The sequence below is a fragment of the Scyliorhinus torazame genome, chromosome 8 (genome assembly GCF_047496885.1).
Source record: "Scyliorhinus torazame isolate Kashiwa2021f chromosome 8, sScyTor2.1, whole genome shotgun sequence".
Lineage (NCBI taxonomy): Eukaryota > Metazoa > Chordata > Chondrichthyes > Carcharhiniformes > Scyliorhinidae > Scyliorhinus > Scyliorhinus torazame.
The window spans coordinates 226,753,709-226,776,822 of NC_092714.1; the positions used below are offsets into that span (position 1 = coordinate 226,753,709).

Consider the following 23,114-nt stretch of genomic DNA (forward strand, 5'->3'; position numbering starts at 1 on the left):
CTCAAATCTAAGTGTAGGTTTGCAGCAGTGAAAGGAGCATCCTTTCATGGTGATCCCGTACCTGTGTGGCCCAAAGCTGTAGTACCATTGCTCGGGCCTGCATGTCAGGATGCACGCCCAGATTCTGAAGCTGGTTCCGGTAGTTTTCAAGCCAGCTGCTTCTGTTGACTTTTGCGTTTAGATTCTCCACAGACAACAACTGCCACAGACGATTCTTGACCAAGGTTGCCTCCTTCTTCTCATCTTCCAAAATTAAAATAAGTAACTTATTTACCACCCTGCTGTACTTTATATTAATTGAATTTGATTTCAAAGTGTTCAACTATTACAAAGTGCAAAAATTATCAATGACGGTCTGATAGACCTGCAAATATTTTAAATTATCTACCAATATAATTTGTTTCTCCGACACCATTACATATTTGGTTAATACACAGATAATTGGCTAATAGTGACTCACCAGCAGATAACGTCGACGAGACCAATTTCATCAAGAGTTGGTCGAGTCGTTTGTATACATTGTAGAGTTGAGCTGAATGAATTCCATCTTTAACCTTTGATGTTTGCTCATTAATTTGTACAGCTTCATTTCCAAACAGTGTAAGATATCCCGCCCTAATTAAACAATGAGAATGGACTTGAAATTTGCCAGTCATCATTTCAGGTGCTGATCGTGACAAGAAAATAAACAGTTTCTCCCGAAATGATTTAAAACCTGCTTTGGAATTGATCAGGGGCATTTCATTTTGAAGTGACATTGCTCATGTGTAACATACAAAAGGTCATTTATTCCCTGCTATTCGTAAATGCAGGTGCACCTTCAGAGTGTATAATGCAAGGGTCTATTTCCTGATCATCGGCACTACCAGAACAGACAGTCTGAAATTGGACAGAAACACAATCCCATTATGCGTCATGATCAAGAGGTATTGTAAGTCGACGGATGAAACTGTTGCTGAAAAGGAGCAGAAATGTTATTACAATCTTAAACTCATTGGTAATGATATGTGGAGAAACCCATACAGAACTTCCCATGATTTTCACTGTGTTAATCTCTTGTATTGTTATGAATGTAGAAATTTCAGGTGTATTGTATTATAGATATTTGGTGCAGTAAGCCTGGGTTAGTGTGTGTATGACTGCTGCAGTAATATTTTAAAATAAATCCTAGTCTGAAAAGTTGGGAGCCAAGGGTGCAATTGAAGCATTGTATAAAGCTTGGGCTAATGCAATTTTGTTTTGGTTCAGGGGATTCCCTGTGCAGTTAATTAGATTTCAGCTTGGTAAGATGATGTAATTACTGGGTGGAGCTTAGGTATCAGGCATTTTGTAGGAAAAGCAGGTGAGCGCAGTTCCCGATGACGCTATGACCATACGTCAGGCAGATTGCTCTCTGAAGTTCAGTTAAAATAGATTAACATTATTTAAAGCAGTATAGACTTGTCTGAGAACAAGGGGGGGGGGCTGAAACAAGCTGAGAAACAGCTTCTGAAGACAGCAGAGTTTCTGCATGAGCCTGACAGGAGTCGGATCTTGTCTTTAAAGCAGTATCAAGAGGTCTCTCTTTCTCAAAGGACATCTCTGTCAAATAATTATTCCTATAGGCCATTGGTAGTTACAGTAGATTGAGAGGCTGAGATGTTTTATTCCCTTTTATTTAAATGGGAATAAAGATAGCAATTAAGGGTATTGTATTCACTTTATTAAGTAGCATATTTTAAGGGTAATTGTGACAGTATTTTCTCGTGATGTTAAAGATTTTAGTGCTGCATTAGTAATAACGTTTATTTTAATATACTATATCCCCTATTTCTTTATGTAATCACTCCAGGAGCGAGGTATCCCTTCCTCACATAGAATCATAGAAGTTACAGTGCAGAAGGAGGCCATTCAGCCAATCGAGCCTGCACCGGCCCTTGGAAAGAGCACCCCATTTAAGCCCACACCTCCACCCTATCCCTGTAACCCAGTAACCCCATCTAACCTTTTTTGAGCACTAAGGGCAATTTGGCATGGGCAATCCACCTAATCTGCACATCTTTGCACTGTGGGAGGAAACAGGAGCAGCCGGAGGAAACCCACGCAGACACAGGGAGAATGTGCAGATTCTGCACAGACAGTGATCCAAGCCGGGAATCGAACCTGTGTCCCTGGCGCTGCGAAGCAACAGTGCTAACCACTGTCGCCTGCCATTCATTCGACAGCAAACATGCCCTCTGTCCAGGAATTGGTCAACTGGAACCCCCCCCCCCAACCCCCTGAGGCCGCTGGATAGGGGGACCTGCCGAGCCCCCTGAAAAGGGAGCCCCCGAGACTCCCTGGTTAGCAGGACCTCACCCAGACCCTCTAACTAAAGAGACACCCTCCGATACCCTGTAACGAAAGGGACCCTTCCAGAGATCCCGTAACTAAGGGACCTCCCCGAGACCCCCTAACTAAAGGGACCTCCAAGAGACCCCATAACTAAAGGAACCCCCAAAGACTCCCCAGAGGGTCTCCCTATTCAGGAGGTCTCGGGGGGGGGGGGGGGGGCGCAGAAAATCCAGGGGTGGGGCTGGTTTGCGATGTTGGGGGGTGCAGTCTGTTTTGCAATGCAGGAGGGGTTGGGGGGCTGATCCATGATGCTGGGGGTATGGGAGCTGTTTTGCGATGTGAGGGGTCGGGGAGGCTGATCCACTATGCGGGTACTGATCCGCAATGCAGGAGTTGTGGGGGTTGTTTTGCGATGTGGGGGGGGGGGGGGGAAGGAAGTGGCCATCTCACTATTGAGCCGTCTGGGATCTACCTGGTCTTTATGATTCTGTTCTGCATTGTTTTAAACCAGTAAAGTTTCAGTGTGTCTGTCAAAATTAATTTCAAAGTTCTATTGATTCAGGATTCTGACCAGAGACACTGGAAGGCTCAGTCACACGTCAGCTAATATATTTTACCACCATTTTTCCCAAATAATCTTACTTTGTGCTCAGTTTCTAATATCAGCACATTGGCATTTACCGCTGAACAATAAAATGTGTCGCACAAAGCAGTTATGTTAGAACACAAAACCTTTTTGTAAAGACTGGACTCACTTTGGAAAATAACTTATGCAGCAAGCTCATGCACCAGGCATCAAAATAGAATCCACATAAGTGCAGAAACTCATCATCACACTACCTGAACATAGCATCATAACAGAAGTTGAATAACTCTTCTTTCTTCCAGGCATTCTTTGTTCCATTTTCATCAATCAGTAAAATTATTTTAAGGTGAGACAGAAATGCCTGTGTCAACGAAGAAAGGTTTTTCCCTTGAAGTTGCCTGACATAAACAAAACATAATCACCATTAACATTCACTTTTTATATTCGTCATATTCCAGGACAAGTTACAACTCAATGAATAAATTATAACTTTCCTGGACTGTAATACCACTTAAATGTGTTATAAATGTTGTTTATTAAATCATGGCCAAGGGGTAGTTTATTTATTTATTTAAAAAAATAATTTTTATTGAAGTTTTCACAAAATATCAACAACAAAATGAAAAAGGAACCCAATAGAATTAAATACAAAATAAAATAACCCCATGCCCCCCTCCCCTATACATAAATAATAAATTAACACTCCAAATTAACACATATCAAACATATACACCCCATCAGATACCCCAGTATAGACAAACAGAAATAAAGTAGAACCCCCCGCCCCCCCCCCCCCCCCCCCGGTTGCTGCTGACCATGGTCTACCGTTCTGCCAGGAAGTCCCAGAGTGGTTGCCACCGCCTGAAAAACCCTTGCACCGATCCCCTTAAGGCAAATTTCACCCTCTCCAATTTAATAAACCCCGCCAGATCGTTGATCCAGGATTCCACGCTTGGGGACCTCGTATCCTTCCACTGAAGAAGAATCCTTCGCCGGGCCACCAGGGACGCAAAGGCCAGAATACAGGCCTCTTTCACCCCCTGCACTCCCGGCTCCCCTGCAACCCCAAATATTGCGAGCCCCCAGCCCGGTTCGACCCTGGATCCTAACACCCTCGACACCGTCCTTGCTACGCCCTTCCAAAACTCCTCTAGCGCTGGGCATGCCCAGAACATATGGGTGTGATTTGCTGGGCTCCCTGAGCACCTAGCACACCTGTCCTCACCCCCCAATAAACGGCTCATCCTTGTCCCGGTCATGTGTGCCCTGTGCAGCACCTTAAACTGTATGAGGCTGAGCCTCGCGCACAAAGTGGAAGAATTCACCCCCCCAAGGGCGTCTGCCCACGTCCCCTCCTCGATCCCCTCCCCCAACTCCTCCCATTTACCTTTCAACTCCACCACCGAGGCCTCTTCCTCCTCCTGCATCACCTGGTAAGTTGCCGAGATCTTCCCCTCTCCAACGCCCCCCCCCGAGAGCACCCTGCCCTATACCGTGCGTGGCAGCAGCAGCGGGAAGTCCACCACTTGCCGCCTGGCAAACGTCCTTACCTGTAGATACCTAGAGGTGTTCCCCGGGGGGAGCCCATACTTCTCCTCCAGCTCACCCAGGCTCGCGAACTTCCCATCCACAAACAGGTCCCCCAACCTTCTTTTCCTTACCCTGTGCCACCCCGAAAACCCTCCATCTATTCTCCCTGGGACAAACCGGTCGTTCCCCCGTATTGGGGTCCACACCGAGGCCTCCACTCCCCCCCCCCCCCCCTTGTGCTGCCTCCACTGCCCCCAGATTTTGAGGGTAGCCGCCACCACCGGGCTTGTGGTATACCTCATTGGAGGGAGTGGCAGCGGCGCCGTTGCCAGCGCCTCCAGACTCGTACCCTCATAAGACGCCATCTCCAGCCTCTTCCATGTAGCTCCCTCCCCCTCCATCACCCACTTGCGCACCATCGCCACATTGGCGGCCCAGTAGTACCCACAGAGGTTGGGCAGTGCCAGCCCCCCCCCTCTGATCCCTACTCCGCTCCAGGAACACCCTTCTCACCCTCTGAGTCCCTCGCGCCCACACAAACCCCGTTATGCTCCTGTTGACCCGCCTAAAGAAGGCCTTCGGGATAAGAATGGGGAGGCACTGGAACAGGAACAAAAACCTTGGGAGCACAGTCATCTTAACTGACTGCACCCTACCCACCAGGGACAGCGGCAACTCGTCCCACCTCTTAAATTCCTGCTCCATTTGCTCCCCTAGCCTCGTGAAATTAAGTCTATGCAGGGCCCCCCAGCTCCTGGCCACCTGAACCCCCAAATACCTGAAGCTTCTCTCCACCCTTTTTAGTGGGAGCTCGCCAATTCCCCTCTCCTGGTCCCCTGGGTCTACCACGAACAACTCGCTCTTCCCCATGTTGAGCTTGTACCCTGAGAAATCCCCAAACTCCCTGAGGATCCTCAATACCTCCGGCATTCCCGCCACATATAGCGGCGAGTCATCCGCATAGAGCAACACCCTATGCTCCTCCCCACCCCGCACCAACCCCCTCCAGTTCCTCTACTCCCTCAGTGCCATAGCCAGGGGTTCAATCGCCAGTGCGAAGAGCAGGGGGGACAGCGGACACCCCTGCCTCGTCCCTCGATGCAACCGAAAGTACTCCGACCTCCTCTTGTTCGTGGCCACATTCGCCATCGGGACCTTGTACAACAGCCTAATCCACCTGACGAACCCCTCCCCAAACCCAAACATCTTCAGCACCTCCCACAAGTACTCCCACTCTACCCTATCGAAGGCCTTCTCAGAAGTCCATCACCACCACTATCTCCGCCTCCCCCTCCCTTGCCAGCATCATAATAACGTTCAGGAGCCTCCGCACATTCGCATTCAACTGCCTCCCCTTCACGAACCCTGTCTGGTCTTCGTGGATCGCCTGCGGCACCCAGTCCTCAATACTCGTGGCTAAGACCTTCGGCAGCACCTTAGCATCTACATTTAACAACGGAATCGGCCTGTAAGACCCACACTGCAGGGGATCCTTGTCCCGCTTCAGTATCAATGGGATCAGTGCCCGGGACATCATCAGGGGCAAGGCCCCCCCCCTTTGCCTCATTGAAGGCCCTAACCAGCAATGGGCCCAACAGATCCACATTTTTTTGTAGAATTCGACCGGGAAACCGTCCAGCCCCGGTGCCTTCCCCGCCTGCATGCTCCCTATCCCTTTGGCCAGCTTCCCCAGCCCAATCGGGGCCCTAATCCCACCACCAGTCCCTCCTCCACCTTCGGGAACCTCAATTGGTCCAGAAAGCGGCCCATCCCTCCCTCATTCAGTAGGGGCTCTGACCGATACAGTTCTTACAAAAAATTCCCTGAAGACCCCATTGATGCCAACCACACTACCTCCCCTATCCTTAACTCCCCCGATCTCCCTAGCTGCGGCCTGCTTCTGGAGCTGATGCGCCAGCATCCGGCTTGCCTTTTCCCCATATTCATAAACCGCCCCCTGGCCCTTCCTCCACTGCGCCTCCGCCTTCCTGGTGGTCAACAGGTCGAATTCAGCCTGTAGGCTACGCCTCTCCCTCAGCAGTCCCTCCTCCGGCACCTCCGCCGTACCTCCTGTCTACTCTCATCATCTCCCCCACCAGCCTCTCCCCTCCTTCTGCTCTCTCCTCTCCATGTGGGCTCTAATGGAGATCAGCTCTCCCCTAACCACCGCCTTAAGCGCCTCCCAGACCATCCCCACTCGGACCTCCCGTTATCGTTGGCCTCCAGGTATCTCTCTATGCTTCCTCGGACCCGCTCACTCATCTCCTCATCTGCCAACATCCCCACCTCCAAGCGCCACAACGGGCGCTGGTCCTCTCCTCCCCCAGCTCTAGGTCTACCCAATGCGGGGCGTGATCCGAAATGGCTATCGCCGAGTACTCGGTATCCTCTACTCTCGCAATCAGCGCCCTGCTCATAATAAAAAAGTTGATCCGGGAATAGGCCTTATGACGTGCGAGAAGAATGAAAATTCCCTAGTCCCGGCTTTGCAAATCTCCAAGGGTCCACCCTCCCATCTGATAAACCCCATCAGTACTTCAGCCGCCGCCGGCTTCCTACCCGTCCTAGACCTGGAGTGGCCCAGTGCCGGCTCCAACACCGTGTTAACGGCCCCCCCATTATCAGGCCCCCCCCACTTCCAAGTCCGGGATCCGACCCAACATGCGCCGCATAAAACCCGCATCGTCCCAGTTCGGGGCGTACACGTTGACCAGCACCACCCTCTCCCCTTGCAGCTTACCACTTACCATTACATACCTGCCGCCATTGTCTGTCACAATGCTCGATGCCTTGAACGACACCCTCTTTCCACCATGATCGCCACCCCTCGATTTTTGGCATCCAGCCCGAATGAAACATCTGACCTACCCACCCTTTCCTCAATCTTACCTGGTCTGCCACCTTCAGGTGTGTCTCCTGGTGCATGACCACATCCGCCTTCAGCCCTTCAGGTGCCGCGAACACCCGGACCCGTTTGACTGGCCCGTTCAGTCCCTTACATTCCAGGATCAGTCGGATCAGGGGGCTACCCGCCCCCCCTCCCCCGCCAACTGGCCATAACTCCTCCTCGGCCAGCCACGCACCCGCACCCCAGGCCCGGCCCGTTCCCCACGGTGGCAGACTCCTGTCCCAACCCCCTCTACTCGCTACCAGCTCCCCCTTGACCATACCAGCAGCAACTGATTAAAACTTGCTTGCAAAGATGCCTCTACATAATTGTTCCCCTATTTTAAGCTGCTTTTCTATAGCTGTAACCTCTGTGGTTTTGCTTCGTATTGATACAACTATAGTGGCTCCAAAGCAAAGTAGAGAGATATCTGAATTCACTCCCTCTTCCCTCCCCCGCCCACAATTTTATATTATACATGTTTTATCTTTGGAGCAAAGCCAAATTTGCTTCAGAACTCATTAAAAAAATATATATATTTTTCAGAGAAAATATCCCTTTTGCCTCCCTGGATATCTTGGGCACTATAAAGGAGATGAAAGCTGTTGTTTTCAAATGTGAAGAGTAGGTTTCACCATCTCATCAAATCTCCACACCACCTCTTCTAGCAGGCAGTGGTAATTCTCTGAAGGCTGCATGAGCAATGCAGTGATATGAACACTGCCATTTTTCAAGGGATTAGCTAAATGTGTGTGACATTAAATGATCAGCAGAGTGAAATATGCAAAACACTCATAGCTCTTTTTTATGGCTCACTTTAAGTACTGCAAAGGTTTTAGTGCGAATGATGATCATATGCAGTTGAATCTTCTGTGAAACTTAAATCTGAAAATCAATGCCAAGCAAAGGCAAGCACTTTTAATTACACAAGTTTTATTTAGATTCAATTGCCATTTTATACCTCCATATTTTCTCATAGGACATAATGAAAGTACTTTAATTGAATAATTCCCGTGCCCCCAAGGAACAATCAATGTCTGTTCCAAATAGAACTCAAAAGCTTCTTAAACTCATTTTGAAGTAAACTAGATTACCTGTCCCAAATGCATGTTAGTTGGATCACATAAGATTTTAATCTTTCATTCTTGTGTTTTTGGCATCAGATTAGCAGGACAAGGTGATCTCATAAACCACGAACTTGAGGTAAGCAGACAGTTCGCAAATAATTTTATTAGGGTCTTTGTTGACCAGTCTGAATCAGATTTTTGAAGAGACAGTGACCGTGCAAAGTGGTTTTTAGCTGCCAGAGTTGATTCAATGGCTTGAATTTACTGGTCTGACCAATCACTTAATAAAAAGTGGCTTCACAAGGAGCTGATGTTTGGGAGAAGTCTTCATTTCCCCTTTCTGTTTACCTTCTCAGAGATATAGGGCGGATTCTCCATTGGCTGAATCCGAAATCGGGAAACGCGATTGGGTGGGCGCCGATTTAACGCCAAATCGCAATTCTCCGTCACCTCGACAGTGGCTTCAATGCAGTCCGGAATGCCCATACTGTAAACACCGTATGCATATTATTAGCGGGCCTGACCCGTTATTCTTCGGGGCCTCAGCGACTCTCTGCCTCTGATGGGCCGAGTTCCCGATGGTATAGTTCACTTGTGCTTTAAAAAATCGTTAAACTGGTGTCGTGCTGAGGAGAGAGAGGAAGTATGGAACGTGTTCAACATCGCCATAGTTTGCTGACAGTTGTGCTGCTGACTGGGGGGCTTCTAACGGGCCGGGGTTAGTTGGGGTGGGAGCAGCGGGGGAGTGGCCAGGAGGTGTGCTGTGGGGTCGGAGTGGCCGGGCATGGAACACCATTGCCGCAGCCAGAAAGGCAGCCAAGCAGCTGCGCACGCCTCTGACAGCCCTTTCTGAACTTAGGGCCACGGTGTCCCCCAGGCCACCCTCTAGATGCCCTCTGGCCCCAGCCAACCCATCAGCTATATGGACACGCTCCAGCAGAACCAGTTGCCATCTTGTTGGCTGGGATGAGTGTGTGTGGGGTTTGTAACGTGTATACGCGGCTGCAGCTTGTCAGCCTCCTGAGTCAATCCCGGACCCGGCAAATCCGATTGGAATCGATTGTGTTCCACATGGCGCCGGTGATAGCCCCTCCATAGTTGTTGAATCGGTCCAGGTTCGGCGCCAGTTTTTCTGTTGTGAAAGTCAACAAATCCAGACAAAGGGCTGTCAGAGGCGTGCGCAGTTGCTTCGGAATGGAGAATCCAGTCCATAATAAATTTTGTTACAGGAGCAGAATGCACATCTATGCACCAGATAGAACCATTGGCCCCAATGGCGAGCAGAAGCAGGTACAGGGGTGGGATTCTCTGGTCCTCCTGCTGCATGTTCCTGGCGGCACGCCCTCGCTGGAAATGGGATTCTCCATTCCTGCCACATGCCAGTGGGATTTCCTATTGTGGCCACCCCATGCCGCCAGGAAACCCGCGGGCGTGGGTACCCTGCCGGCGCACAGAAAATCCCGGCGGCAGAGAATCCAGCTCAGGGTTTTTGACAACACCTGCACCTGTGAGAAGCCAGCCAGAGCACAAACCCGAGCATTCTTGCCATCATAGACAAATGTGAAGTAATTAACGGCCCTGGAAAATGTTCATCATTGACGTGCTTTTAGCATTTATATGTGGTGGACCAGGAAGTCCTGGACATCTCTCCAGATGGGCCTTAGGAGGAGTCAGGAGAAAATAGTTTGAGGGTGATGGTGGCTCTCATAGCCACTGATGACGTGTAGCCATTAGCTTCAAGAGGCTCCAGATGTTAGCAACCACCTGACATGCCAATCCCAGCCTTCAGACGCACTGTTGAGTATCTGTGGTCTCACCCTATTACTCGGGAAGTATCTGCTGCAACTTCTATCTTTCTGCTGCTTCTCCCCTCTGCCTATCACCTACAGCTCCACAGCAGGCTCCTTCTGCCATGAGTGGTTATCATGCTCCAAGTCTGAGACCTAATGCAGTGTTTGTAAATGATGTTGCAGACGATGGTTGTTCATAGAATCAGAATGCAGAAAGAGGCCATTCAGCCCAGCGAGTCTGTGCTCGACCTTTGAAAGAGCATAATCCTCAGGCCCCCACCCTATTCCCGCAACACCCTGTAACCCCACCTAACCGCAAATCTTTAGACACTAAGGGGAAATTTAGCATGGCCAATCCAACTTCCATGCATATCTTTGGACTGTGGGAGGAAACCGGAGCACCCGGAGGAAACCCACCCAGACACTGGGAGTACTTGATGCAGTCACTCGAGGCCGGAATTGAACTCGGGCCCTTGGTGATGAGAGGCAGCAGTGCTAACCACTGTGCCACCGTGCCACCCCTGGCACCAGAGCAGCCATGGCACCATTCATCCTGATCCTGAGCCTCAATACCTCCAAAGTGCACAAATTAACCTTTCATTGCAAGTATTTTCAATGAACTCTTTCCAGCGGTATGTAACAAAGCAACTGCAAGCACTGAGTATTTGTTGATATCTGTAAGCCTGACTTTTGATGAGTCCCATGAATTGGTAATCGGTCACCTAACATTCATTACAATGACAAATTCTGAATTCCCAATTCCGGAACCATTAATGGGCTAGCACCGGCACCACGTGGAACACGGATGATTCCAATGAAAAATGGTGTCCGAATCACCGGGGTCGGGATTGACACTCGAGAGGCTAACAAGCTGCAGCTGCATATTAACCACTCCACTCCCCACACACGCTCATTCCAGCAAACACGATGGCACTGGTTGTGCTGGCACATTCCTATCCCGTTAATGGATCGGCTGGGCCAGAAGATACCTCAAGGGGGTGGGCTGGGAGGACACCATGGCACTAAGTTCACCGTGGGCAGTCACCGGCGTGTGCAGCCCCATGGCTGCCTTTCCGGCTGCAGCAATGGTGTTCCGTGCCCAACCACCACGGCCTATCTCCTGGCCACCCCCGTTACTCTTTCCTTCCTCCTCCTTCCTCTCTCTCCCCCCCCCCCCCCCCCCCCCCAGCCCTGGCAGAAGCCCCCTGGCCAGCGGCACAACCGTCAGCACACGATAGCAATGTTGGACACTTTCTGTACCCCCTTCCTCTCCCTCAGCAGGCGCGGCCCCTGTTTCCTGATTTTTAAAACCACAAGTGAAATCCACCATTGGTAATTCTCCTTGTCAGAGATGTAGCATTGCGGAGCCCCGAGAATATCGGGTGGGGCTCGTTAATGATATGCCAACGACTTTTACTGTATGTGCGGAGTACAACGCATTGATGCCGCTGTCGAGGCGCCGGACCACGGCATTCCTGTCGAGTGCCTGGTACCGGCCATGATTTTCACCTCGCGCGCAATTCTGCGCCAATTGCATTTTCCGACTCCGGCGCCGGCCGACGGAGAATCTCCCCCCCCCCTCCCCATGAATTCCATTGTTCTACACACTCTGGGTACAGAATGTTATGCTCCCCACACCAGCTGGTGTTTAGGGGGCGGAGGAGCGTGAAATTGAAGGAATGTGTATGATCGGATTCCCCTCTGACTGGACGTCATGAAATGTAAAAAACTTTAAAACCCATGGACACAATCGCCATAAATAAAAGTCAAACCTCGGCGCAAAATACACAGAGGCAGGCTGCACTGTAAGGGCTAATTTCAAACATTCCAACAAGACAGTAGAACCAATAATATTAAAAGAACAGAAATGCGGACTTTATTACAGCAGTGGCACAAGGTAACTGTCATCAGATGACCCAATTAAGAAGCTGAGGGAGAGATGATGTTGTACCAAATGGCCCCAGACCACAGCCATCCCACAGGATTCATGGCAGTCAAAAAAGTGAGAGACTTCTGCATGCATATCAGCTTTGGAGGCAGCAATAGCTCACCTTAATAGAAATAACATCAGCACTGAATGCGTCTGTCTGGCTCAAGGCAGGTCATTGACTAAAAAGATTGAAAGGGGCTAAGCACTGATTATCCAGCAGGGTGACTTCAGGAAATGTGTTTATGCTTTTCCAATAAGAATCATCATGAAAAAGACAAAATCGTCGGGCAGCATGGTGGCACAGTGGTTTTCCTCTGGGTCCCGCCCACACAACAATTTTACACCGGAACTTTCCAGCATGAATTGGCTGCATGGCACTCAGAGTCACTCCACCGACGATGGGAAGCAAGATCCTTGACATCCAAAAAAAACAGCCCGAGACATTATTGTGAATTAAAGTTTATGTTATCTCATAACTGCTGCTCTACAGAATAAATATTACACGGGAAGTATGAGTTATATTTGCAATGTAACTTTTGGATGGATGCATAAAAATGAAGGGTCTCTGGGCTATAATGGGAAACGGGAAATGTGAATCAAGCTCACTTACTCCAGCATATCACTGGACAGGATAGTGATGGAAAGCCAGTCTGTGAAAGGGGGAAACTGTCTCGGTCACATAGGAAATATTTACATGTGCCGACAGTGTCATAGATGCAGCCTCATTCATTGCTCTTTCTGATATAATTTTACATTTTAAACTCCCGTTATTATAGAAAAATAATCTCCAGCTCCACATTTTAAATCATCTGTGGAATGGCATTGGAAGGAATACCACAAGAAAACCTATCCATGAGTTAGCTTTATTGAATTTTATGTATTACTTATTTCATTAGATGTTAATGCCCTCAAACTATGCTGTGAGATATGAGCATAATAATGTTCAATAAGTCTGTCTCATAACTGATTTAAAATAAATGGCTTGTGCCTCCAGCATCACTAATTTTGCACATTGCAGCTTTTCCAAGGCATTATCCCTAACATTAAAATCAATGAGCAGATAATTGGTGGAGTTGTAAGTTGGGCATTCCGACACTGGGGTGGATTCTCCGATTTCCAGGCTATGTCCGGAGGATCCATGGCATTTTAAGTCAAAAATATCGGCGCCATCCCAGCACCGATCCTCCCGGCCGGTGAGGGGCTAGCAGCCACGCCACGTAAAACGCACGGCCTCCACGACAAAATCAGCCGAGAATTGGCGGGTCTGTGGCCGTGCATGTGCACGGCGATGACCTGCAGCGGTCGTGCGTACAACATGGCGTTGGCCGCGCGCGGACCCAACATGCCATCTAGTGCCCCCCTGGACACCCCCTGGCCACCCCCCACCAGTCCCCCCAGTCCTCGCAGAAGCCCCCTGGCCAGCAGCATGGCTCCCGCCCGACTATGGTGGCGCTGACATAGTTCGCAGCCACCACGCCGGGTTTCCGGCCGCTGAGACCACACGTCTCCCGTGCGGTTGGGAACCCGACCATCGGGGATGGAGCATCGGAGAAGGGCCTCAAGTGATGTCCCAAGGGCAACGCCCACAGTTGCCACTACAGGAGGGCGCCAGACAGCGATTGTGAAGCGTATTGCTGGCATGCAGTACCAGCCGACAGTACCCCTGGCAGCAGGGACGGGTGCCAGGATAATAGATCCCCACGGCGCTAGGCACGGATGAGGCCAGTGGTGCTGAGATGGGCCGGGGGGGGGGGGGGGGGGGGGGGGAACACATACGGGGGCAGAGTCCACAGTGCCAACTGGGGCCACTGTGTCGTCTGGCAGACCTGGTTGGGAATGGGGGTACGCACCGTACTAACATGTTAGCCTTTCACCCTCTGCAGACCATGTATATTGGAATGCAACGAGCAATGTTGGTCTTTTCCCAGTCGCTGCAGCCATCGGCGATTGTACTGCAGCAGTCCGAGCTGGAGCTGCTCGAGGAGGAGGAAGCTGCAGCAGCGATGCCTGCCCCAGAGGGACAGAAGGCAGCCGCTGAGGTGGAGAGCCAGCCACTCAGCAGGTTGAGGAGGAGAAGGAGTGCAAAGGAGACGCGCATGATGCTTCGTGTGTATCGACACCGCTTGTCATTCGGGGACCTGCCGGACTGGGCAAGCCGCCGAAGTATCCGCTGAGCAGGGGGCATTGTGATATATCTGCCAGATCATAGCTCACCTGGCACTGCAGGGGAAGCGGGGAGGACACCTGCTCCTGGCGGTCGTCAAGGTGACGGTCACCCTGAAATTTGACTCAACGGGGTCCTTCATGGTGCCAAGTGTGGTCCTGTCTGGAATCTCACAGGGGTGTTGAAATGGGGGTGGGACACTGGACCGGTGAGCTCTGGGTGAACCGCGGTCCCCGTGGCAAGCCCACCCCCAATGTCCATCCATTCCAGCTCCCGCCCATGCCTCCTTTGCAGCCAGCCCCAGACCAGCCAACTCCTCACACCTTCTGGCAGAGAACCAAGGTAGTTTGTACATTATGCACAGGTGTCTAATGTGAAAACATATATATAGATTTGTGCCCTAGCCCTATCACTAAACTGTGCCTTGCAACTGTGCCAACTTAACTGGTGTCTACTTTTCTGGCCTTACGGGCCCTAATGCTACATAGATATATAGAACATACAGTGCAGAAGGAGGCCATTCGGCCCATCGAGTCTGCACCGATCCACGTTAAGCCCTCACTTCCATCCTATCCCATAACCCACTAACCCCATCTAACCTATTTGGACACTAAGGGCAATTTAGCATGGCCAATCCACCTAACATTGCATGTCTTTGGACTGTGGAGGAAACCGAGAACCGGAGGGAAACCCACGCAGATACGGGGGAGAACGGTGTAGACTCCGCACAGACAATGACCCAGCAGAGAAATCGAATCTGGGACGCTGGCGCTGTGAAGCCACAGTGCTAGCCACGTGTGCTACCCTGCCGCCCACATCTTGATGGATCCCCAGTCAGCACATCAGGAGTGGAGACGGCCTGCTGTTATTCCTGCCCTGCGCCCCTGGGTTCCCTTTGGCGGCCGTCTTCTGGGGAGACCGGGCCTGGGTGGGCCTGGCTGCTGCTTGAGTGTCCCAGGTGACATGGGGCTGCTCTGTTCTGCCTGCGGTCCACCAGATGCACCAGGAGCTGGAGGGGGGAGATCGAGGTGCTGCGGTGTCCCGGCACCTTTCTGCTGGAGTCACTGGCATGGTCAACAGCACTTCCTCCTCCCTATGGCTGTCTGATGGCCCCCGGGCTACTCAATTGGACAGCGGTGCGAGCAGAGCCTAACCCCTGAGGCCCCTCACCACCAGTCCTAGAAGTCCGCTCTGGTCTCGGCCAGAGTCCGCATGCTCGCACCCATGGAGCACAGGGAGTGGACCACCTCCATCAGGTTCTATGCCACATCATGCTGCGCCTGTGGCACTACCTTCTGGGTCTGTGCCACATCAGTCAATGACTGCGCCATCTCCCTCTGGGACTGGGCCACCTCCCTCTGTGACAGCACCACGTGGGCCAGCGCCTGGGCAATGCTGACGACGCTCTCAGCCATGGCCCGCTGTGACTGGGCCATGCTCAGAAGTGCTGCTGCAATGTCCAGGTGGTGCTGGCACGATGGCTGCCTGTGAGAGAGGAGCCCTGTCCTGGGCCTCAGCCACCACCTGGACAGTTTGCCCCGGGCCTTGGACATGCTGATCCATAGCCAAAGCTCTCGCCCCCAAGCTCTCCACGCGGACGCCACCTGTGCAGTTTTGGCCTGGGTGGCACATATGACCAGCACCACCACCTGCACTTGGTTGGGCTCCTCCACCTGCGCCTGCAGGTCCTGGATGCTCGCCGACAACCCACGATCGGTGGGACTGTTCGTTCCAGAAGCCCAAAAGCTGTCTGGGTGGCAGCTAGTCCCCGAGATCGGCCTGCCCTCCTACCATCCGCCCCCTTGGGAGTTCCTACAAAGCATGTGTAGGGTGTGCACCGGATAGCGTCCCAGGAGCCTCTTCACTAAAGTGCCCAACCGAGGTGAGTGCCTCTGGGATGGTGGATGGTGTTGGAGACAGCTCTGACAGGAAGTCTGTGTCATCCCCGGACATGGGCTCTGGGGGGTCCTTGGTCTCGTGCCTATGGCTTGCATCTGTGTCGGTGTCCTTGTTGCTTGTCGACACCTGGTGTTCTAGCTGTGGCTGGGGACGGGGAACACCAGAAGGACCAGCCCCATCATCAGCAGGTCCTGCAAGACACAAGACAAGGCTCATGATTAGAACGCGGGCTGGGGTCAAGTCGTGGTGGTGGGTGGGTTTGGGGTGGGGGGCGGGGAGTGTTTGGGGGCAGTGGGGGTGTGGGTGGTGCTGGGGGAGGTTGACTCACATGTCATGGGAAACCGCAACTCAACGGGGTTTCACTTCCTCGCCCGACACCGACTTCCACCCCAGCAACTCCCCTTCCCTCTGTCCCGCCGATCACGTGCTCTGCCACGGGGAGGGGTCACAGGTCCGGCAATCGCCCTCCAGTCTTTTCATGCTCTTTGCGGTTATGGCCGGCCTTCTCCTGGGGGGGGGGAAGGGGGTGGGGACAGAAAATGCACAGTGTACAGTCCACACATGCAGCCCCGGGGGGTGGGTAGCTGGTGGCTTCAGTGGCCACGGCACCCGGCCATGGTGGCCGGTATGGGTGCGGGCATGTGGTGCAGGGTGGGGTTTGGATGCCCTCCTGGCGTGGGGGCGGGGGGTTACTAGTGTGTGGGACAGATTTGTGCCAGGGGCACAGTGTTGCCTACTCACCCTGGCCGCCCTGAGGAAGACGCGCAGTTTCTTTCGGCACTGCTAGCTGGTCCGGACGACGCTGCTGGTGGCACTTACAGCCTCTGCCACCTGCGCTGAAGCACGACGAACGGCAGTGGCTGGCAGCCTGCTTCCTGGGCCAGGGTACAGGGTCGCCTACCTCTCCTCCACAGTGCCCAGCAGGGTCTCAAGTTCGGGGTCCGTAAAACGGTGGCGCTCTCCTCACTGTCATCTTGTTGGCTGGGATGGTGGGGGTGGGGAGTGAAGTGTGTGCAGCTGCAGCTTGTCAGCTTCCGGAGTGTCAATTGCGAATGCAGCGAATCCCGTACCGTTTCTCATTGCAATCGATTGTGTTCTACATGGTGCTGGCGCGAGCCCCTTAACAGTCATTGAATCGGTCCAGGAGCGGCAGCAGTTTTGTTGTCCTAAAACACCACGAATCCTGCCCCAGCATTACCACTTAGCCTCAGTAACGGAGAATTCCGCTGTAGCTCTCTAATGGACAGTTGAATTTTGAATGCTAAAAATGATGGCTATGGAAAGCTATTTTTTGAGTGTGTCTCACTAATGACAAGGAATCAATGAAGTTAATCCTCAGAAGTAGTTTTAAACATGAAGTAGTTTTAAACATGACTGACAGATACCATGAAAATGAACTGCAACATATTCTGTTCACCTCTGCAAATACATTTTAGCGAACTGCATGGGCCTGTTCAGAAATAGAGTTTAAACAATTTCTAAATTTTGTTTAACTTTAAACTGAATTTGTATTTCTGTATTTGTGTTCTCAGAAAGGGTTAATAATTCAGCTTTGTGTTAAACAAAGGTGTCTAAACGTCTGTAGTTTAGTTTCACTTTAAACTTTGCCTGAAATGTAATTTAGGAATTATGTTGTAAAATCAATTACAGGGGTTAAAAGAAATTAAGCTGTTCCGCGCAACCGAGGGCCCACAATGTAAAACAGAAGTATTTGAATTTAGTTGTAACTAGGTAACTGCCAGTTACAGGCAGAACAATATCGAGGGACAGACAGCAGAAGCTAAAAATTGAAAGTCCAGAAACCGTGGAATAAAACAAAAAAAGAGGAAAGTCTCAGAAAGACTGAAGTCAAAGGGACAAAGAACTGGAATCTGAATAAGGTACTGCTCACTGAATTCAGGAGCAGAGAGAGAAGCTCCTAGTAAAAGACACGGGGCTGGATTCTCCACCCGCCACGCCACATTTCTGCCCCGACCCGCCGGCGGGATTCTCCGTGACGCCGGCCAGTCAATGGGGTTTCCCATTGTGAGTCAGCCCCACATCGTCGGGAAACCCCCGGGCGCCGGAAAAACGGAGAATCATGGCGGCGGAGAATCCCGCCCAGGGTTACAAGGTACAGACCTGGAGAAGTCGGCTAGTGAAAAGCCAGACATCCAAGATGTTCCTAAGGTTGGTGACATTTAATGCAGCCTGTGAAGCAGTGGTATTCTGTTGACATGGCTGGGTATCTGAGAGACTATGTGGAAGCTTGAATGCACATGCAGTGGAACAATGAAAGGAGAGGTTGAAGTCCTGGGTATGGATCCTTGGTGAATGCACCAGAGAGATAATGTTGTTTGGAAGAAGATTCCAAAGCGTGTTCTTCAAGAGTAGATTTTGGAAACCCTAGTGTGAAAGCCAGCGTTCCAGACCAGTAGGCTCACAATGTGTCAAACATCCAGATGGGGTGGGGGATTTGATGAGAAACCCTATTGGGTGGCATCTGTCATTTGATTTCACAAAGTGGTGTATCTGGCCACATTCCCCCGATTGGTTTACATGGACTGTATACTTACTGGGTACATTAGTGTAAAAGATACATTTTGTAACTTGTATTATCCTTGCAAATCTTTGCATATCTGTAAATGAATAGCTCTGATGAAGGAATGGTGGATTATAATTAGTCTTTTCTTGTTTAAGAAATGTTTTATTTTTTAATTTAAATTTATTCAGCAGTCTTGTGACCCTATTTATCTAAGTTTCTAAACAAAATTTAGTTATGATCTATCGAGCCAGGGTTCAAGCCAGACTGTCCAGTAGTAACATTAGCTGGCATCGTAGCAGCCTATGTAACTGCAAATGATAATTTATGTGGCAAACCATTTTTCTTGCTTCACTTATCTGGATTATTGTTTTACTTAAAATGGGACGCATTTCCATACAATAAAGCATTTAGCCCAGCACTTGCTTCAGTGGAAATTAGAATGTATCGATTACTATGCCATTGATTTCTTTCTTGAAATATTTATAATATATATTCTGTGACTGCAGAATACTTACATTTTCAATAAAGCTTTTTCTTTGTTGTGATCATAGTCAGGAAGCTGAAGGTTGAAGATTCGATCCATTAAAATTAATGCGTACTTTGTGAAGTTCAGCTTTGCACTGGATTCTCTCACAACTGAATCGAATGAATGAGGATCAAGTAAAACCGTTATAAATCGTCCTGCTATTTGGACCTACGTTGGGAAAAGAGATCAATAGCTTTGTCATAGAGTTCCCCAAAATGAAACCCACACAGTTCCCTCTTCTCAGGCGCGATTCTCCGAGCCCCGCGCCGGGCCGGAGAATCGCGGCAACCGCGCCACGCCGCCCCCACGCCGGCGCGCGATTCTCCGAGGTGCAGAAAATCGGCGCCATTTGCGCCAGCGCGTTTGGCGCGGCGCTAGTTACAGGCCGCTGTATGAGGCCAGGCCGCCGATTCTCCGGCCCGAATGGGCCGAGCGGAAACGGCAGAGTCCCGCCGGCGCCATTCACCCCTGGTCGCTACCAGCGGAACGCTGTGTGAAGGGTCGGGGGGCGGCGTGTGGGGCGGGGAAAAGCGCTCCTGCACCGGGCGGAGGGGGGGGGGGGGGGGGGGGGGGGGGGGCTCTGATGGGGTCTGGCCTGCGATCGGGCCCACCATCCCCGGCGGGCCGGCCTCCCCCCCCCCCCCCGGGCCTACTTTGTTCCGCAGCTGGCCCCTGAACCCCACTCCATGTTGCGTAGGGGCCGGCGCGCTGAAGTAGTCCCCCCCGCATGCGCGGGTTCGCGTGGCCCAACTGCGCATGCGCGGGTTGGCGCGGTGCCCAGTTGGCACCAGGAAGGGAGGCTGGAGTGGCATGTACCGCTCCAGCGCCGTGCTGGCCCCCTGCGGGGGACAGAATCAGCCGTCCCCATGCCCGTTTCGCGCTGTCGTGAAACGCGACGGCACGAACACAGTCTCCATTTTGGAGAATCGCCCCCATAATTTTTGGTATTCTTAAATTATTGGAGGTTAGATCGGACAGCAAAGGTGTTTTTAAAATTTGTTTTCCACCACACAGACTTTTGCTTCCCAAGAAACAAGAGATGCATATGGAACCGTTTGAGATGGTTCAGGAGTCAACATAGTTCAAGAATCATGAAAATTTCTTTATTTAGAATTTGTCATGATAATTAATTTTCAGCACATTGGAACTTCAAATAGTCCATTCTATCCTGTTAATATTACTCCAAAATTGCAATTAATTAAATTTTGTGGCACTTAATATTTGAATGTTTTCAGAGTATCTACCCTTTCATTCCAGTCCTTTTTCTTAATTTCGAACTGAGAAAATATTGCTATTTAGAAAATCTCTTCAATTTAAATGAAAGAGAGTTACATGACAAATTGAAGCTGTTTAAAATCTTACATCTGCACAGAGGTTTCAGGGCGCGATCTACCGACCACTTCCCACCAGAATTAACTGGGACGCAGCTGGTAGATCCTTGGAGAGGCTTCCCCCGGGAATTCCGACAGCCTCATGGAATCAAACCAGATCTTGTGAGATATCGTGATCTGGATCCCACGCACAATAGGCAGGATCCAGTCTCGCAGAGTAAAGTCAGCTCAGAAGCTGACTTACCTCTGCCTTCGCTGGATCGAACAGCCACCTGGCATCTACCAGCCTCACTGAGGAGTCCCCAGCCGGATGACATCCAGTACTGGTCCCCAAAAACTGGTACCAGGCAGAACAGCACTTGAGGGATCGACCATCGACCTCTGGCCAGCCTGGCATCCTGGTATTGCTGGTGCCACCCGGGCCCTTTGGTACGACCAGTCTGACACACCGGCAGTGCCACCTGAGCACCCGGGCGGTGCCCGCACTGGTGATCGGGCTCAGGGATGCCCTGCCCATATGTGTTGGAGTGAGGGGGCTCAGAGAACCCCCTTAAAGGTGGGGTGGGGCATTGAGGCTTCCGGGGATTGCATTGGGGGGCCTTGTGAGGTCGGGGTGCCATTTAAAAATGCCGTCCCGATCCCTTCCTGCATTGAGGAGCTGGAAAACAAGACAGAGTGCCGTTAGATCCCACCCAAAACAACACTATTTTATTTGGTTAGATCGTGCCCTCTATCTATAAAGCTTCACTTCCTGCTGTTATGTATTTGTTACACTTCTGTGCCAACATTATTCCAAGTACTGTCCATATTTACAATGGAAACAGCCTCTGTAAATTTGCCTGTGTAAATTGTAATTGCATACTCCGGTCAATAGTGGTACTATACCAAGTCAGTTTTACAACTACCGGGAAGGGTTTTCCCCTCCTGTCTTCGGGGGCGGGAAGCATGGAGTAGGCGGAGAATCGCATGGGAGTCCTAAAGCGGCTTTTAGACCAGCAGGATTTCCCCGATCCATCGTCCCCCCCTCCCTCCACCAATGAAGTATCGGGAATCGCAACTTTGAAAGACAGGACCGCATGTGAATACATCTAAATCCAATTAATTATTATTATTGTCACAAGTGGATTTACATTAACACTGCAATGAAGTTACTGTGAAATGTCCCTAGTCGCCACACTCCAGCGCCTGTTCAGGTACACCGAGGGAGAATTCAGAATGTCCAATTCACCTAACACCTTCAGGACTTGTGGGAGGAAACCGGAGCACCCGGAGGAAACCCACGCAGACATGGGGAGAACGTGTAGACTCCGCACAGACAGTGACCCAAGCCAGGAATAAAACCAGGGTCCCTGGAGCTGTGAAGCAACAGTGCTAACCACTGTGCTACCGTGCTGCCCTGGTCTATTAGTTCTTTACACCTGATAATCCCCCCCCCCTCGTTAAATAGTCCATTCACAACAGGTTCCTGATGCACAGGGCAGCATAGCCCCCAAGGAGGACAGGATCATGCCCGGGTAGTACCCAGTCATTGCCCATGGCACTGGAGGGTAACAGAGTTTCTATGCTTTGGGAGGATGTTTTACATTGTATAGTTGCTCTGTTTCCACTGGACAGGCTAGGTTATAATTAAAATCCCAATGCAAACTGGGATGCACATTACAGCTTTTCAGTTGTTGAAACTTCAGTCTGTGAACTCTCTCCTTCATCTTCACCCCATTTTTATTTCTATCTATTTACTTTCATTTCTTCCACACCACTTTCCATCTTGTTTTTCACTTACCACCGTCTCCCCTCGCCCTACACCACAACAATAGAGCCATCTGTTCCTGTTCCAGGTTGTCCTCTGACACACTGTACGTTTGTTCTGATCTCTTAATGTTCCACTATCTGCACCCTTTTTAGCCATGATCACCACCGTTTACAGTCCCTTTGTCTTTTAGTCCATCTCTCTCTAACCTCCCCCTATCGCTGGCCCTCAATCCAAACCCATTGCTCCACCACCGACTGCAGTATAAATATGGGGCGGGATTCTCCGACCCCCCGCCGGGTCGGAGAATGGCCGGGGGACGGCGTGTATCCCGCCCCCGCCAGCTGCCGAATTCTCCAGCACCGGGGATTTGGCAGGGGCGGGAATCGTGCCACGCCGGTCAGCGGCCGCTAGCAGCGCCCGCCCCCACGGCCATTCTCCGGCCCGCGCTGGGCCGAGTGGCCGCACGTTTTTGGCCGGTCCCGCCGGCGTAAATTAGAGTAGGTACTTACCGGCGGGACCTGGCTCTGCGGGCGGCCTCCGGGGTCCTCTGGGGGGGGGTCGCGGGGGGATCTGGCCCCGGGAGGTGCCCCCACGGTGGACTGTCTCAGGGCCCACTGATCCGCGGGCAGGCCTGTGCCTTGGGGGCACTCTATTCCTCTGTGTCGACTGCTGTGGTCCTCCGCAATGGCCGACGCGGAGATGATCCCCCCTGCGCATTCGCTAGGATGACGCCAGCAAGCACTGGCGCTCCCGCGCATGCGCCAACTCCGGCTGGCGGAGGGCCTTCGGCGGCGGTTGGCGTGGCGCCAAGCCCCTT

At 51.3% G+C, this 23,114-nt stretch overlaps 1 protein-coding gene across 1 annotated transcript in view; it reads right to left on the reverse strand.

Annotated features, from left to right (window-relative positions):
• Positions 1-23,114, reverse strand: part of ptgis (prostaglandin I2 (prostacyclin) synthase) — a 118,522-nt gene that overhangs the window by 46,225 nt on the left and 49,183 nt on the right. Inside the window, exons 3-6 of the mRNA XM_072514845.1 lie at positions 19,206-19,384; positions 3,154-3,297; positions 461-615; positions 62-243 (exon numbers count right to left, since the gene is read on the reverse strand). Coding sequence (XP_072370946.1) covers positions 62-243; positions 461-615; positions 3,154-3,297; positions 19,206-19,384 — 660 coding nt within the window. The remainder of the gene's footprint in view (positions 1-61; positions 244-460; positions 616-3,153; positions 3,298-19,205; positions 19,385-23,114) is intronic.